The following is a 17,180-nucleotide window of genomic DNA, read 5'->3' as shown; positions in this document are numbered from 1 at the left end:
TTTCAAAGAAGACAAACGGAATTGTAAAGTAACAAAAAAAATGAACCAAGAAATATCCGAGCTTTGAAAACAACAATACAAGTGGACGATAATCAAAACACGACAAAGTTAAACAAAAACAATGTTTACAGACACGGCTCACAGTAAGTCATTTTATGTCTAGGGACGTTTCGATAATAAAATACATCGATACTTAGAATCGATACTGGTATCGAATACAAGTACTGATACTTTCGATATAATCGTAGTCGTAGTATCGATACTTGAAAGTATCGCCATTCGATTCCGCACTTTTACCACAGACTAACAGACATAACACTATGAGGGAATTCCCATAAAAACATCGATCCGGCAATTTTCCCAGAACACTAGCTCCACCTTTTATGCACAGTCCCAAACACTCATTTGCTGATGGGTTACCCCTCAGGTTTGGGAACAATTTTTCACTAGTGGTCTATCCCCCATCTGCTTGTTCATAGGTCAGTGGCGCCATAATTTCAAATGTGGGCACAGTCCCAACTACAAATATATTTAAAATGACCGTTAAAGCGGGCGAAGCATTGTTTTCGAGTGTTATGTCTGTTAGTCTGTGCTTTTACAGTAGCTTAATTCCCTGAATTAGGTTATCTGCAAACCGTTGTTTGGAAATTCAGTAGTGGGTTTTGTCAGTTAACGTTTTGCTCTGCTCCTGGGAACAGAAAAACCCATTCGACAAATATATTTTATTGATCTGATTCGTTTGATGTTGGATCCAGTCGACGATTATGTCAGACGTCGAATGTCAGAAAAGATAAACAATAAATAATTTGGCTGATCAGAAAGTCTCATGGACTGTCAAATAATGGGCAATGTTCGGAATCGATGTTTTCATCAAATGCGATTGGTGCTCCAGTTATTGTAGCAACTCAAATGTAACAACCGATTCCGCAATGGTTTAGCCTGAATAGGTTATCACATTCCACTCGGAAATAATTCCAAAATCGTTCATAATTCCGAATCGAATACTTCCAACTACTGGTTCATTCGATTCTTTTCGATATCGTGAAGATTGTATCGATATCAGTAAAGTATCGTGATTGAAGTATCGATACCAAAAAATCGAGCATCGGAAACAGAAGTATCGATTCCATACTAGTATCGAAAATATCGCAACGTCCCTATTTATGTCGACTTGCTAGTCGACTTCGACAGCGTGCGTTTTGCTCAAAAATCTTCCACAAATCGAATTTCTGGCCTCCTAGATGATTTTTGAGAAAATTGAACTTTGGTCACATTAGCTAACCAACCAAACCAGATTATTTTCGAACGAATGACCTTCCCGACCTCATTACTCATTTGAACTGTATATTTTGACATTGGAAAATAAATTAATACAATATGAGAGATAAAAAATGCAGACACAAAAAGCGAAAAAATACGCACATCATCGCCTTAACTCGCTCCCAACTCCTCTGTGATAATGAATGGTGGAGACCACTTGGTACTCTTCATGCTCACACGAAAGATACTAAAAAGAAGCACAATGTGAAGTTACATGAGGTGTTCACATCGCACACTCATTACAATTTAATGTAGAGTTGAAGCATATACTAATATACTTGTCGTAGAATGCACCACCTATACTAAATCAGCAAACATTGCACAGAAGAAAACATATGCTGAATTACTAGAACCTATGAATAATTACTAGGTGGACATAAAAATATATAAATTCAAAAAGAGCATGAAAAGTTGGCATAGTTTGGAGAGACACAAAAGCCGTTCCATCTCAACAAGCATCCGTCAACACCTGGTGGTATTTTGCAGAAACTTAATGTTATATCCGAGACTCCAACCGTAACACCATAACGAGTTAAGTACTGCCACCTAGGAGCTCGTCATGTAAAACCAACGCTGTGTGCAAGTTATGCAAGTTATGTATGTTGTATACAAATGGCACGTGCACTGCCACTGTATGTTTAGCATTAGGTTTGTTACAAGTTTCCTGCTGCAAGTTGCTAAACATAAACAAAACATGTTTCTTTGTAATCCGGTCGAATTTGAAATTAAAACTCGACAAACATAGGATTAGAGCGTATAATCTAACCGGCAAAATCCAAATTCCGGCCAAACCGAAATTGATCAAAAACAGTTCACAGCAGTTAACGAAAGAGAAAACTTTGCTCTTCTGTGCAGCGATGCCAGATGTGAAGAATTGACTTCATTTTGAAGTTGTGAAGACGGGTTTTTTATTTCCAAAGCAAATATTTTTCGGGCGTCTGACCGATTTCTGGCAGAATTATGGCTCAAAATCTAAAACCGATTCAGAATTCTGATCGGTGAAGACAAATGAAGACATTTTTTTATAAAATTTGAAGACATTTGAAAAATATACCTGGTATCACTGCTTCTGTTTACTGTCAAGAGTGGTAATGGTGGTAATTGACAAGGAACGGTATATGCCCAGAATTTCCCCTCAAAGTGAATTTTCACAGTTGGCTCACATGCTTTAATCATATGTTTGTCGAGAAACGCTATTTTATTATGTTTTCTGGATTGTGTAGTTCACTTGCTCATTAAAACTCAGTTTTACGTCGAATGCGATTCCAGAATATTTGATAGTTGCAACTCGTTCAACCATCTCTCCATCTATTTCAACTATTGCAGTGCTTTCATTCAGCTGCCGTGTAGTTACGTAGATAGCATATTTGGTCCTGGAAATGTTCAATTTGAGTCCCAACCAATCACTAAACTTTGTCAGTTCAACGGCCGTTAGCATGGTACACTCATCGAAACTATTGCCGATGAAAAACAAAACTGTGTCATCGACAAACAGGGTTATTTGCGCATTTTCCAAAATATTTCTCATGTCGTTAATGTATAAAATAAACAAAACTGAACTAATAGTACACTACCCTGTGGTAAACCAAGGTTAATTTCGGCTTCCGATGATGTAGCGCGGTTGTATCTTGTAACTTGCTTCCGTCTTGCTAAAAAACTGCGAAACCACTCAGAGCATTTTTCCGTACACCGTATTTCTCCAAAACACGAATCAGTTTACGGGGATCAATTGTTTGAAACACTACTTTAAGTCAAACAAAACTACATAACCCATCCATTGTTCTTTAACGACCGTCTCTAGAACTTTCTCGTAGATCGGTAGCATATTTATCGGCCTGTGACACTATCAGGCCCGTGCGCAACCGTGAACCCCCACCTTTTGCTTTTTAATATAGTTTTTTTCGCTGTGACTTTTCGTGCAAACGATGTTCCAGACAAATGTTGAGGTATTAAAACCACATAATATTGTTGAAGAATGCATGTAAAAATTAAATTATTGTTGAAGACTGCATGTAAAAATATCGTTGAATACCGCATATAAAAATTTTACCTGAAATCGGCGGAGCACACCTCTTGTAAAAATTCTCATTCGTTTTAGAGTTATTGCAGAACTTTGATTTTTTTTTACACTAAGTTCAACTGCGTATAAGAGAGAAAGGTGCAAACCGAAATGGACGAGCAGGCACTATTTTCAATGTCCGGACTACGCATAATAAAGGTAAGAAGGTTTTAAGCTCATTTTGTAATGTTTTTTTACTTGGGTATTTTTACTTAGTCTTCAACAATATTATGTGGTTTTAATGCCTCCACATTTGTCTGGAGCACGGTTCGCACGAAAAGTCACAGTGGAAAAAGTTATATTAAAAAAACTAAATTTGTGGGTGTTGCCATAGAAAACGCTTTACAAATCGATAACATTAAATCCTACAAGTTCAACTAGTTCAACAAAATTCTTTATTACGAGCATGTTTTAATTGTCGAAGACACCGACTTTCTACCTCATCAGCATAAAAAGTTTTTTTTTTAATTTGATCGTAGTAAGCCATGCCTAATTTTAATTTTTATCAGGTTGTGGGGAATATTCTTACGAACAATTCGTCCAAGGATACTCTGTAAATATATTCGATGGTTTGGCCTCTAGTGAATTAAGTTCACGTTTTTGGGGTTTCCGACCACTATACAGCGCGGTGTCTTTTGATGACTCCTTATCGATAACAAACATTTACACAATTTGTTGAGCAGCGTCGTTCAGGCCTCTGAAAAAATATTCAAAGTTTGAGGGTTTCTTTACGTTTCTTTTAAAATAAACTTCACTTAATATAGCCCCCCCCCCCCTTGAGAATTTTCTGCGCACGGGCCTGGATACTATGTTATGTATTTGGAAATTTTGGCATTGGAATAACGACCATCTTTCTTCACGCTTCCGGAAAAAAAAACACCTTGCCGAAGCGACTCATTGATAACTGTTAACAATTTATCAGTGACTATGTCAAAGAAGCCACCGGCACCTGCTTAGTAACATTGGCCGTTTCCGAAGAATATTGAACGTTCGAGATAATTTCCTTAAGTTTAAGCACATTGATTGACTTGGAGATGTAATAAGATGTGCGCGTATGCTAATCGCCTGTTGACAAAAAAAACCAAAAATTTAATAGATAGTTGAGAAAAATCAAAAATCATTTTACTGTGCCAAATTTTAACAAATCGGTTTCAAAAACTATAAGTTTAGTTTTTTTTGCAACCTTATGCCTTTCCGTGCGGTAAAAGAAGAACGACGCGACCGTCCGTCCGATATTGATTCTGATTTTAATGAATTCACAATAACAATCCGCACAATGAGTTGCAGTTACTTACATACACTAAAAATCTGTTGGAATCACCTACCAAGAGGAATGACCGTTTGAAGCCAATCCAGTCGATCAGCAAAAAATGAGATATGTATCTCACAACACAACCAAAAAATTCCCCCCTTTCAATCTATCGTTCAACGTGTCCCCAATAAAATCACTAGAAACTTGTTTCATGTTCAAGCTCACGGCTACTCACACACAGATTGTATACTGATCAATCAATGTCTTAACGTGCTACCTAACAAAAACAAACACTCAATTAGTGACGTCTTTGCCATAAGAGTGTTGCATTCCGTTGAAGGTCTGTCAAGATCATTTTTTCACGTTCGACACTGCTACTGTGGCAAAACGATCAGTATCGAACCACACAACCACCCAATCAATCATTACTCGACTGAACGGATATTCTACGAAGCCCGCTTCGGATATCAATAGCTGCCAGAACCCAAACCGTAAACTTCCGATCTGATAATTAATTTATGCTAATCGGTTCATGAACGTACCAACATTGAAAACTAGTTTTCACTTTGTCCCTCTACCTCAACCGGCAACTGACCAGTCAGTCAGGCACCCAAAAGAACTTCAGGTTTGCTTGTACGAGCGGTGCGCGGCGACGCGACTTTGACTTTGGATTCATTTGGTCGAGTTTTTTTGTAGTCCTTCCTTACACCTACTGGTGGTTCTAACTCTGCCAAACGATGTTCCACCAAACTAGCATTGCGGGCCACCCTGATTACAATTTACAGCCAACTATTAATAAGGTTTTAATTCATTGGTTCGAAATTAGCGCCCTGCTCTACATTGTTGTATACGGCTGTCGATGATAACCGTCACACGCACTCGAATTGACCGAATTTCGTTGACCGGACCCCCACCGGTTCACCACTACCACCACTCTACGACAAGTTGGCCCGAACCAGCTCCTATTTGCTAAACCTGTCTGATAACACGCAGGCAAAAAACGTTACCAGTTGAAATGTTCGAACTTCTCAAGTCCTACACAGATATAGATCGCAACAAAGCACCCTTCGACAATTTTTTTTTTCGGTTCATTTGATTCGTGCTCGATGAGCCCATTGACGTTGTGTCCGCGGATCTGTGACGAATAGTACAGAATGTTCAAGGGTATGAATCGGTCGATCGCAGAAGTTTACTCGTCGTGACCCAGATTTGAAAGATCTGATTTAAGGAAGAAATGAGTGCCATAAGTAAACATTGGAGCGAACTTACCGCGGGGGTGGATTGTGCCACATTGTCACATCCGGGGAAAACCTGCCACAGTCATATCCTGTTCCAGCTGCGGACAACGGTTTGGGGGAACATGCAGTTCTTTATACCGGTGTCAATTCTTCGGCTGTTCCTGTTGATCTACACGCAAAAATCTGTTTCATGGCATATTGTGAGGCAGACCCTGTTCGAGTTCAGCTGCATGGTGGCCAACGGGTGGGTGGTATCGAACAGCTGGAGTGCTTGTTTCTGTGCGTTTTATCACTGGTTCGGACGGATCATCAACAATTATTCTGTTTCGATGGCAGCCCTACCGGGAACGTTGGTGATGTTTTGGATGCCTCAGTACGTTCAGATGAGCCATGCGAGGGCTGTTTTCAATGTGGTACGTTTTGGAAGTTAATTGGACAGTTTGCGGATGTGTTGGGTGGTGGTGAGATGAGTTGTAGCAAAAAAGTGAATTTAACGTTGTGTTTTATAGTTTGTAGAGTGCTGGATCAAGTCCAGGAATCATCCGTGGATGGAGTATGCCAGAGAATCGAAGACGATCGGTACGGTGGTGTTCATGCTAATTAGTGCTACGATTGGATATTATGCGCAGAGAACGAAAGCGGTGGAATTTTGGTAAGTGGAAAATCAGTACTGTGGTTAGTAAGGGTAAAGAGCATTCACCTTTTTTGTTTTGTTTTGATTATAGAGGTTTTAACCTTCGGGTCATCTGCCTCTATTTCGAGTTAGAAAGAATCAATTACACTATGTGGCCTCGTTTGGGGACCCGGGTGAATTGTGTAAAAGGCAGTCGATTTACCAACTACGCTATGCTCGCCCATAACGTTCACTTATTTTGAAAATAATATTGCCATCCAAGTAGGACATTGTGCTTATTACATCTGTAGTACCTATTATTACCATCTGTTGGATTCGAAATGAGAATACAATATAAAAAATATCAATTTGGAAATGAAGATGTGCAGCTTAGTTAAAAAATCACGTGCCGTACAGATTACACTTAATGCTATTGTTAGACTGTTATAACATTGCTAACTAACTAACTATACTGAGAAACATGCAGGTCCAATAACAAAGAAGTTTTGTTGAATTTACTGCCACATCTGTTTACCAGATTATTCTAGCCATATGCTGTACGGTACCTAGGAATCCATAAATACCGTCGATTTCTTATTCCACTACATGCATCCATTATTAACTATACGGTGGAAGACGGATAGGGTCGTGCTAAGGCAGTTTTCTTACAGTGAACCGAACAAAACTTTTGTGAACGCACTCCAAACGGTTGCTTTGAATGACATTATATATCCAGACTTGTGTATTTGTATTTAAAAATTTGTATTCAACTGACAATAAGTCCTAATGAACTAAACTAACAATATTGAACCTAACAGCAAACGGTGACGAAATTGTGACGAATTGATATCGAAATCGAAGTGCTCCGCAAACTCGTTGAAGCGACAAATCATCGCAATAATCGGACTATTGGCAGCATAGTTTGTGTTGATTTATCCAAGAAAATCGGGTACATCGTACTCAGCCAACATAAGCTTTGATATAAAATTGGCCTGCGAAGCGTGTCTACGATCTTGCGAAATATGTAGTCCTATTAGCCTGCAACGGTTCTCATATGGTGGTAGGTTCAGCGGGTCAATCCAAGGCAATTGACGTAAAGCGAAGACTACATATCAAGAAGTCTGGCAACTCTGCTGTCCAGAATCTGGAAAACACAAGTCATCAGCGAAAAACATTAGGACGAAAACCACATCATTTACGAATAATGAAAGTAGTAACGGACCTAGTGTACTACCTTGAGGAACTCCGGAATTATTAGAAAAGGATTCAGACACGTTGTCACCAATTTGCACGACGACCTCCAGTGGCGTAGTAAGAAAATTTTTCGGGGGGGGGGGGGGGGGTAATATGAAATTTTTTTGCATATATATGAAAAAATGTTCAAAAACATTCTGAGCAGGAAAAAATGTTGAGCAGGAAAAAATGGTAGTCAAGGTAGTAAAGCTGTTGGTATAGACTTAATACTCTTCCCCTACGAGGACAATCTGGGCGGCAAACTTCAGACTGTCTAGTTTACTGAGCCCTTCAGTTCCCTTGTGCTATTCAGTACCACTTCCTCGTTGAGCTTCCGACTGGTTCGCAAACTACTCGGTCTAGTCCCCGACGATAGATCTAGCCTACTCCGACGAAAAGTTCCCCGGCGAGAGAAGTTCGAAAGCAAGCCAACGAGCCAGGTGCTGCGAGCAGTTCGGCGATTCCGGTAGAGTAGGGCATCCGGTTTGCTGGAGCCCCGGCGCGGCTGGTGGTGTATCGTCGCGATCTACGCGTTCTCGTTCCCGGCGGTGAATCTGACTACGCTGACGGAGAGGTCCCAGACGAAAGAAGTTCTTCCGATACCGATTCTTATTTGGGTTCAGTACTACAACTTCTTGAGCCCTTTGGCTCCGTGGCCGGTGCCATTTAGCACCCCAACTCCTTTAAGCCCTTTAGTTCTCTTCTTGGGCCATTTAGCACTACTTCCTTGATGATCCATTCAGCTCCTCAACTTGTTCGCTAACAACTCGGTCTATTCCCCGACGATGGACCTGACCTACTCCGACAGAGAATTCCTCGGCGCGAGAAGTTCTCCCGAGATCGAGCTAATCAGCTAGGTGCCAAGGTCAATTCGGCGATTCTGGTGAAGCAGGGTGTCCGGTGCACTCGTGCGCCGATGACCCGTGACTAGTGGTGCCTCGTCGCTGTCTACTCAGTCTAGTCCTCAGCGGTGAATCTACCGATGGGGTGCCGTGGTCGGTCTGACGAATCCTCATGGAGCGTGACGTCCGGTTCGCTGGCGTTTCGACGACTCATACTCGCTGCTCTGTTGCAGTCTACTCGACTAGTCCTCGGAGGTTCGATGTCCATTCCGTTGTAAGACGGTCATGATCTACATCAGCGGTTCTCAACCTTTTTCGTACCAATGACTCCTTAGATATCAGACTGGGTTGCTGCGGACCCCCATAGTTAAACATCAATTTTGTATGCTATCAATATGTTATTTTCAATTTGTTAGGAAACATGACTTGAAATTTCAATATGCACTCGGAAAATATATTTTTCTTCGCGGACTCCCAGCAATGACTTCGTGGCCCCCTAGGGGTCCGCGGACCCCTGGTTGAGAATCACTGATCTACATCATATCTCTGTTTACTGCGTTCCACGTCTTTACGTTGCATGTCATTCTGTAGGCTACATTATCCGGGTTAATGATGGTGAGGACCGTTTTAAGTAGCTCCCTGCACATCACTCCAAACCTCGGACATTCAAAGACTCTCCTCGGACATTCAAAGACTTCAAACCTCGGACATTCAAAGACGCTCCGGTGCCTCCTCGACGATCTCACACTCCAAGCACAGTGTTTACGTTGCGTACCCACACCGATGAAGATACTCCTTAAGCAGCCGTGGCTCGGTAGGAGCTGTGTCAGGTGGAAGGTCATCTCTCCGTATTTTCTATTGACCCACGCCGATAGGTTTGGATGAGCCGGTAGGTCCACTTTCCTTTCTCCGTATTGTCCCATTCCTGCTGCCACGTCACCATCGAATCGATTCTCATCATCTTCCTCACGTTTCTGGCGTTTCATTGTTTGTAGCACTTGATATCCTTCGTCAGGGTATTGCAGATGGGGATCATCTCGGCGACAAAGCATACTGCCCCCGGTACGCAATCGCAACTCGTACAACCAGCAATCGAAGCATCCTGTTCAGCTTTTCGCGGTTTCATAGTCTCCGTCACCGACACCTCCATTTCTTCAAGTGTCTCACCGTTAGTGACACATCGTCCACGAAACCAACGATTTTCACTTTCCTGGGAAGCCACAGTGTTAAGACCCCATCGTACATCCCATTCCAAAGTGTTGGACAGAGAATGGAGCCCTGAGGAACGCCCGCTGTGACTCGCATTGCAAATTGCCCGTTTGTTCGTCTGGTACGGCAGTGCTCTACTCTGGTAGTAGCTCTTCAGGATCTGGCTCATTCTTTTATGTCACGCTGCAGCATTGGTCTATTCGAGGCTGGATGGCCCGGTGACTTCCCTGACTTTAGCAGCAACATCAGTTTCTGCACCTTCCTCATTTCGGGGATTACCATCATCTAAAGACTTCAGCAGTAGCATCCTGAATATGTCCGGATATGCCAGGATCGCAGCTTTCAGCGCCACGGTTGGTATTCCATCCGGACAGGGGGTTTTCTCTGATTTTAGTCACATCGACGCTTCTTTGAGCTCGTCGTTAGTCACTTACCACTCGGCTGTGTTACCTCCTTCTTCTTCGCCGTACGGTGTCGGTGACCAAGTAGTTGAATCGTGATTCGGGAAGAGACCCTCAACGATTATCTTTAGCTTACCCGGGTATATTTCAGCTGGTGTCGACGGACCCTCGTCTTCGTCATGACGACTCAGTACGCGTCCCCCAGGGATTGGCGTTTATTTCTCAGCACAGCTACTTATGGCAATTGGCTTGCTAAGCTTGATCTCCCGTTTTAAAGAGTCCCTACCTTCTCGAAACGTCGCTTGCGCTCCTCTCTCACTCTCCGTTCTTACGATCTGAGCCCGCCTTCTGGATCTAAGACAAGAAGCGTGTACGCCGTCTACTGCATGGCCCTAGTTTTCGTGACATTGTATCGTCACAAGCCGTCACAATCCTTCTTGTTAGATCAGCCCAATCAACGTACTTGATTACGTTGTTCGCCGAAGTAACTAGGTTTTCGTTAAAGTCTTTCGTCTTCCACTTTAGCTTGCGGCCCGTCCTTCTTCGTGCTGCAGCAGGGTTCCATTGGCTGATGCGGTAGCGAATCGCCTGGTGGTCTCTCGGTACCGACATCCGTTTCGTGAACCAATAAGCTCCCAGCTCCTCGCTTCGCCGCGATCTACTTGTTATAGTCCTCGGCGGTTGAGCTAGCCTCCACACCGTGCCGTCAGGTAGGTGTCGAGTCTGCAGCCAATTTTCACTACAAGGAAATATTTTCACAAGATAACTTTAGCAAATGAAACTTTGAGAATTTTATTTAAAATTTTAGTCATATTTTTGTTTAACATATTGAATTTTTGCAAAATTCTCTAAAATATTTCGGGCGGGGGGGTTCGTCCCCAACCCCCCCCCCCCCGCTACTACGCCACTGCGACCTCGTGGTGTACATCGTAGGATCGCAGCCAGTGGCAGAATCTCGTGATATATCCTAGTTTATCGAACTTTGCTAGCAGTATCTCGTTGTAAACTGTGTCGAAAGCGGCCTTAAGATCAATGTAGACCGTGTCCACCTGCAGTTTCTGGGATATTTTTTCTATGCAAAACGATGTGAAGCTAACTAGATTCTTCTCAACCGATCGACCAGGGAAAAATCAGAAAACAACACATCGTTGATAGGCGATTCGAAAATTTTTGGTTCGACTTTCAGCGAAGTGATTCCTCGGTAGTTCTCGATGTTGCTTTTATCACCTTTCTTGTGTACCGGAAACATGTCTGAACACTTCCAATCATCGGGAATTTTTTGCTGCTGAAGTGACACAGGTGCGTCGGTGGGATCGCTAAAATATCGGAGCATTTTTTCAGAACAGCTGAAGGCGTCCAGTCCTCAGCCCAGGAACACAAGACGATTTCGTTTTTTGCCGAGAGAACCGATTGTTTTGAAATGGTGAATACATCCATACCCACTGCACCAACGAGGACATCAAGGGCCGCGTTGTCGAGCTCGATGGCAGATGGCGCATCAGTCGTGACATTCGAGAAGTAACTGGCAAATAGGGAACACTTTGTCGCCATCGTAGTCGCTACTTCGCCATTGTAGACCATCCTAGACGGAAGACCCGTTTCCTTTCTATTCGTATTAACAAAAGTCCAAAAGCCTTTCGGATTTCGTTGTAAGTTTTGTTGGATGCGGTTCACATATCCTTTGTACAGCAATTTATTGTAACAGCGGTACTCATTACTGGCAATTGTGAAAAAGCTGAGGGAACTAGGGAAGAGCTTTGTAAGAATCAGGAGCACTCAGACAGGTAAAATGCTCTTCGAGCTGAAGAAGGAACCATTGATCAAGAGCTCGATCTATCGAGAACTCGTGGAAGAAGCGGTAGGAAGCGAAGCGAACGTGAGAGCTTTAGTTCAAGAAACGGTGATCGAGAGCAGGAATCTGGACGAGATCACAACGGAAGACGAAGTGAGAAGCGCACCAATAGAGTAATGTAACCTGGAGAAAGAGCAGTTCGTTTCTGTTGTGGCAGTCGACAACAGAAACGAAGTGCTACGTTGCAATTATTGCAGAGCCGTATCGTGTTCCTCCCGATGGCGGTAACTGGGATGGCGGTAATCCAAGTAATGTGCGGTTTTCCTGTCAAAGAGGTGGTGGATAGCATACGAAGGCTTCGTGATCGCCAGGAGCAAACCATATTTATTCTGGCAAAGCTGTATGTAAGGCTGTGCAACGCTATCACATTCCGTAAAGACGATCGGGAATCGATGATGACATAACATTCTGCAGTCCTTCGCTGATGGATAACAGGAAAGGACGAGTTAGTGAGCGTGTGTGCTGCGACCACCAGGCGACGGCGCCAGTGGATGAGTGGTAAGCGTGACCATCACCCATCCCAGTTGGTCTGGGTTCAATTCCAGTCGAGGTCGTTGAGATTTTTCTAAGGTTAAAAATTATGTGGTCACGTCTTCCTTTGAAAGGGAAGTAAAGCTGTTAGTCCCCGGTCCATGAGTTGATGGATCGATAATCGAGTCCAGATAGTGGAGTCCCCTCTCTGGTGAAGAATTTATGCATCCCTATACTTACTAACAAATATCCTCCTCCCGTGATACTTGTGGAGTCCGCTGTAGTATAAACGGCCTTTAGTAAAAGCAAGTATCGGACTAACATCCCTTCCCTTTCCTTCCGCGATCTACGTTCGGGCATGGTCGGCGCCGGTATTGTTCAATAAACACTGTGCAACTTCAATTATAACGGAGTGACAGCCATGGGTGGTCGCACAAGCTCAAACTTAAGCTCAAGTACACACATGGCAACCACCAGGCGTTCCACTACACCATTAGTTGGCGGAATTGCATTGTAACGCGGAGGGTGAAGACTGACGAGCGGAAGTGAAAATAAAGGACTTCGAGAAGGACCTTTTTGTGGAAGCACTTCGTGCTGACAGCCTTGCTCCAATGCTGAGTGCCGATGAACTGTCGAAAACAGTAGCGAGGGCGTGTGACGTAAGAATACCGAGGAAAATGGAGCCGAGGAACTACCGGAGCCCGGCGAATTGGTAGAACGAAAGGCTCAGCACCCGTCGTGGTGCCTGCCTACAAACTAAAAGACGCGTTCAGAAGGTAAGATCTGAGGTAATCAGAGAAGGGTGTAAAGTTACATTACGGGCGGCCAGGCCCACTTTTAAACGCAAGGTAGTGCTTAGTAAGTCCATCTGCTACAAGGACACTAACCTCTGGGGCAACACTTTCGTGTCGTGATGGCCAACATCAAGAGTCCAACGACGCCGGCTAAAATGTGCACTTACCAATTGAAAATTAGTGTGCAAGGTTTTTTCCCGAAGGACAACCCAACCGCATGGCTACACCGTAAATTGTTGCAGACTTCTGGAAAGGGTGACCCTCAAAAGGCTGACGACCTACGCTAAAAGTGAGAACGGACTATCGCAGTTGCAGTTCGGGTTCTGCAAAGGGATATCGACGGTGGACGCCATCTACACAGTCATCGCGAGCGCTGAGAAAGCATTGAAGCAAACGAGAAAGGGTAATCGCTACTGCGCCATGGTAACGATAGACGTGAAAAACGGGTTCAACAGTGCCAGCTGAGTGGCGATCGCCGTAGCGCAACACAGAATGCGGATTCCAGACTATCTGTGCAAGCTTCTGCAAAAGTTACTTTCAGAACCGAGTACTGGTCTACGAAACGAACATTGGTCAAAAGTCGATTAGGGTCACAGCGGGAGTACCTCAGGGCTCCATGCTCGATCCAACGCTCTGGAATATAATATACAACGGAGTGTTGGCACTGGAACTGCCCAGTGGAGTTGAGAACGTTGGCTTCATAGTTGATGTTGTCCTGACGCTAACCGGAGAAACCCTTGAGGAGGTGGTGATGTTGACGGTAGAGGCAATAGCCATCGTGGAAACTTGGATGGCCAACGTCAAGTTGCTGCTGGTTCATCACAAGACCGAGATAGTGCTGCTCAGCAACCGTAAAAAACTCCAGCGTGTCGTGATCAGCGTCTAGGAACAATCCATCCCATCGATGCGTGCGCTGTGATGGTTGACGATCGGTTAAATTACAACAGCCATGTCGCATGGAGAGGTGAACTTCCATTTGACGCAGTCTTTGTCCGGGCACCGATGCTTCCGGAAGTTCCTGCGTCGGTTTGGACACGCTTAGTCATCCATTGGCTCGGAGTTAGTCCGATACATTGGCTGGAACTGCAAGAGACACCGAATCACGTGATATTTGAATACCCTAGGTTCGAATAAGTTCGTAGGGGTATGCCTGGAGCGACAGTGCGACATAATAGATGGAGACAAGAAGCCAGATAAGAGGGGGTGTGCACCTGGGTTCGAGTCCCGACGCCGCACATAGGGTTAGAAATTTTTTCATAATTTCATTTTTTAAGATTAAAACCACTATAATCGAAATGGTCGAACCACTCCTTGATCCAAGTGAGGCTTCGACATAGAGCACGAAAGATGAAAGCACAACGAGACCCCCCCCCCCAAAAAGTTCTCTCCTAATGTAGTTTCGTGGGCAAAAGGGCAAAAAAGAGTAAGGAATATATTTAGTGGCTAGGCATGAACGTTAGAGTCTCATACAGTGTCAATACACCATTACACTGCAGGCCAGGCTTTTGTAGCTATTTAAACCTTCCTATAGAAACACGCACACACACGGACAGTATCCCAAATCGTCGAGCTGCGTCGATTGGTATATGAGATTTGGCTCTCCGGGCCTCTGAACACAGCTTGAAAGTTTGAGCGAATTATATACACTTCTTTTATAAGAAACTAGCTAATACCCGCCGCGCGTTGCTGCGACTTTCAACCACATAGGAGGAAAACATAATTTGTTCCGTAGCGCCATCTGGTGGGAAGATAATTCCCAACCAATAGCACACAAACACGCCCCAGGACAAAGGCCTACTATGTATAAATTTTTACGGCAATCGGTTGAGCCGTTTCGGAGTCCATAAGTCATATACATACAGACATTGATTTTTATATAGATAGACTAGCTAATACCCATCGCGCGTTGCTGCGACTTCCAACGAAATAGGAGTAAAACACAATTTGCTCCGAAGCGTCATCTGGCGAGCAGATAATCCCCAACCAATAGCACACAAACACGCTCCATAACAAACGCCTACAACGTATAAATTTTTAGGGCAATCGGTTAAGCCGTTTGGGTGTCCATAAATCATATACATACAAACATTGACTTTTATATATGTAATAGATAGAAGTAAAAAGGATAAAAATCTTTTTGTGAACATATCCTACATACGACCCTAAGTTCTACATGTTTACACGGCACTAACACGCAATTTAATTCAGCTTTCGAAATAATGCAGTTGAATACTTCACAAATCCTATTACTATGGTTATGTAATATGTAAATTTATTTTCCGAAAACTCTCTTAAAGAAATTAACCCTAATTGTAGGTTCTTCGCGCCGTTGAAGAAAAACTCCAACGACCACAGTAAAACACCATGCTTCCATCGTAATACCTGCCAAAGCTACATCCTGGATGGCATGAAAACATGCTTCACCTTCGGAATGATTCTAGAACTGGCTCGCAAGCTGATAGCATCTGCTCCCAGAATCCGACGACACCCTCCAGCACTGCTCGGAGCCATTTCGCGAATACGCTTCAAATTTGTTGCCTTCCTAACCCTCTACAATGGACTGTTTCGAGTAAGTTTAGTTTAGGGTATGTATACTGCTCTCCACCGTTCACAGTCCTTTTTTAAATTTCTTCGTAGTTTGTGACCTGCTTCCTGGCACAACACCGACGAAAGGTGTCCAGTTATGACAGCACTGTGGCAGGTCTGATCAGTGGATTGTCCTACTCCCTATCGCCGAATTTCAACGTGTTCAGTCTGGCGATGACTGCTATGATTCAGGTGAGAGACACTATTTACTGAAAATTCTAATAAAGATAAAATGTCCATTCTTTTCATCATAATAGAACATCTGGAACTACATTAGTGAACAGTACGGTGGACTTGATCTAGTCAAGAGGTTTAATAGGCTCTCGTTTACCTCGATCGCCTGGGTACTTTTGATGAACTACAACATGTACAGTAGAGCCTACTATCCGTACGCCATGTCCAAGTATGCGCTGAAATTTACTGATGTTTGTTCCAACTCACAGTAAGTGTTGTCGTCCGGTAACATTGATGGAAAATAATAAATTTTCGCACTTATTGTAGAGCTCGGACAGCATCGGAATGTCTGGCCAAGTTGTTCCTAGCTGCCAATTGAGAATCACTATTGGATTATTTGGATTCGTCGACTGAACATTGGTTTTAATATTAGGTTAGTGGGTGGCATAGGTATCGGCAGGGCGCACATTGCCTTGATCGCTCTCTCCCTCCAAAACAGTAGGAAATCATGCAACTAGATTCCAAATTGTTTTAATTCTTGCTGTCGCTAGAGCTGTGACCCGTCGAGTCAGCTTATACGGGGCTCACAACTCCTCAAACCACACCTGTCAAAAGAAACATTTTAGAAACATTTTTATCATTCTTGCCACCAGTATAAGAGGGTATCAACGGACGCTACTATTTCCCACGTTATTAGAACCTAGTTGCCGACTTAAGCTAATATTCCTACAAGCAGTGACACAATTTTCAAATTTTCCAATGACAACAGTTTAGTTGGTGCTGCACCCATTTGAACTAGAATGTAATAATTGCATCCCTTTTTATTATGAGGTACCTGTGTAGCACCGTGTAAAAACGAAAATGTAAGACGGTGAAAAATGTATTGCGTGATTAGGAAATGTTTGATAAGAGTGACTCAATAGCTTAGTGATATTCTTATAATCTCTTGAGGCTCATCACTGTTATTAAAATTGATTCAAATGACCTACAGTGAAAGTCATGTGACACACAAAACTATTTTGGATTACCCACGTAGGTCGCCTAGCTTGTTCAGATCAAACTAGTGCGTATAGTAATTGTTATTTTAAAAGGTTGAAGTTTAGAATAAATTACAGACACAAACTTTCAACACAATC

The 17,180-nt window shown here is 43.2% G+C and overlaps 1 protein-coding gene across 1 annotated transcript; it reads left to right on the top strand.

Annotated features, from left to right (window-relative positions):
• Nucleotides 1–5,750: 5,750 nt before the first annotated feature.
• LOC131678705 (uncharacterized) lies at nt 5,751–17,166 on the top strand. Its single transcript, XM_058958978.1, has 6 exons — nt 5,751–6,282; nt 6,379–6,521; nt 15,601–15,853; nt 15,922–16,062; nt 16,128–16,312; nt 16,372–17,166. The coding sequence occupies exons 1-6, from the start codon at nt 5,866–5,868 to the stop codon at nt 16,421–16,423; spliced, it is 1,191 nt and encodes a 396-aa protein (XP_058814961.1). The 5' UTR covers nt 5,751–5,865; the 3' UTR covers nt 16,424–17,166.
• The last annotated feature ends 14 nt before the right edge of the window (nt 17,167–17,180 follow it).

Source organism: Topomyia yanbarensis, chromosome 1, assembly GCF_030247195.1.
Source record: "Topomyia yanbarensis strain Yona2022 chromosome 1, ASM3024719v1, whole genome shotgun sequence".
NCBI classification, from domain to species: Eukaryota; Metazoa; Arthropoda; class Insecta; order Diptera; family Culicidae; genus Topomyia; species Topomyia yanbarensis.
Note: the sequence above shows the minus strand (reverse complement) of the source record. Positions and strands in the feature narration are given on the sequence as shown.

Coding starts and splice junctions, on each gene's coding strand:
- LOC131678705 (XM_058958978.1), top strand. CDS start 5,866: ATGAGTGCCATAAGTAAACATTGGAGCGAACTTACCGCGGGGGTGGAT. Junction 6,283..6,378: donor CGAGGGCTGTTTTCAATGTG/GTACGTTTTGGA, acceptor TGTGTTTTATAG/TTTGTAGAGTGCTGGATCAA. Junction 6,522..15,600: donor ACGAAAGCGGTGGAATTTTG/GTAAGTGGAAAA, acceptor CCCTAATTGTAG/GTTCTTCGCGCCGTTGAAGA.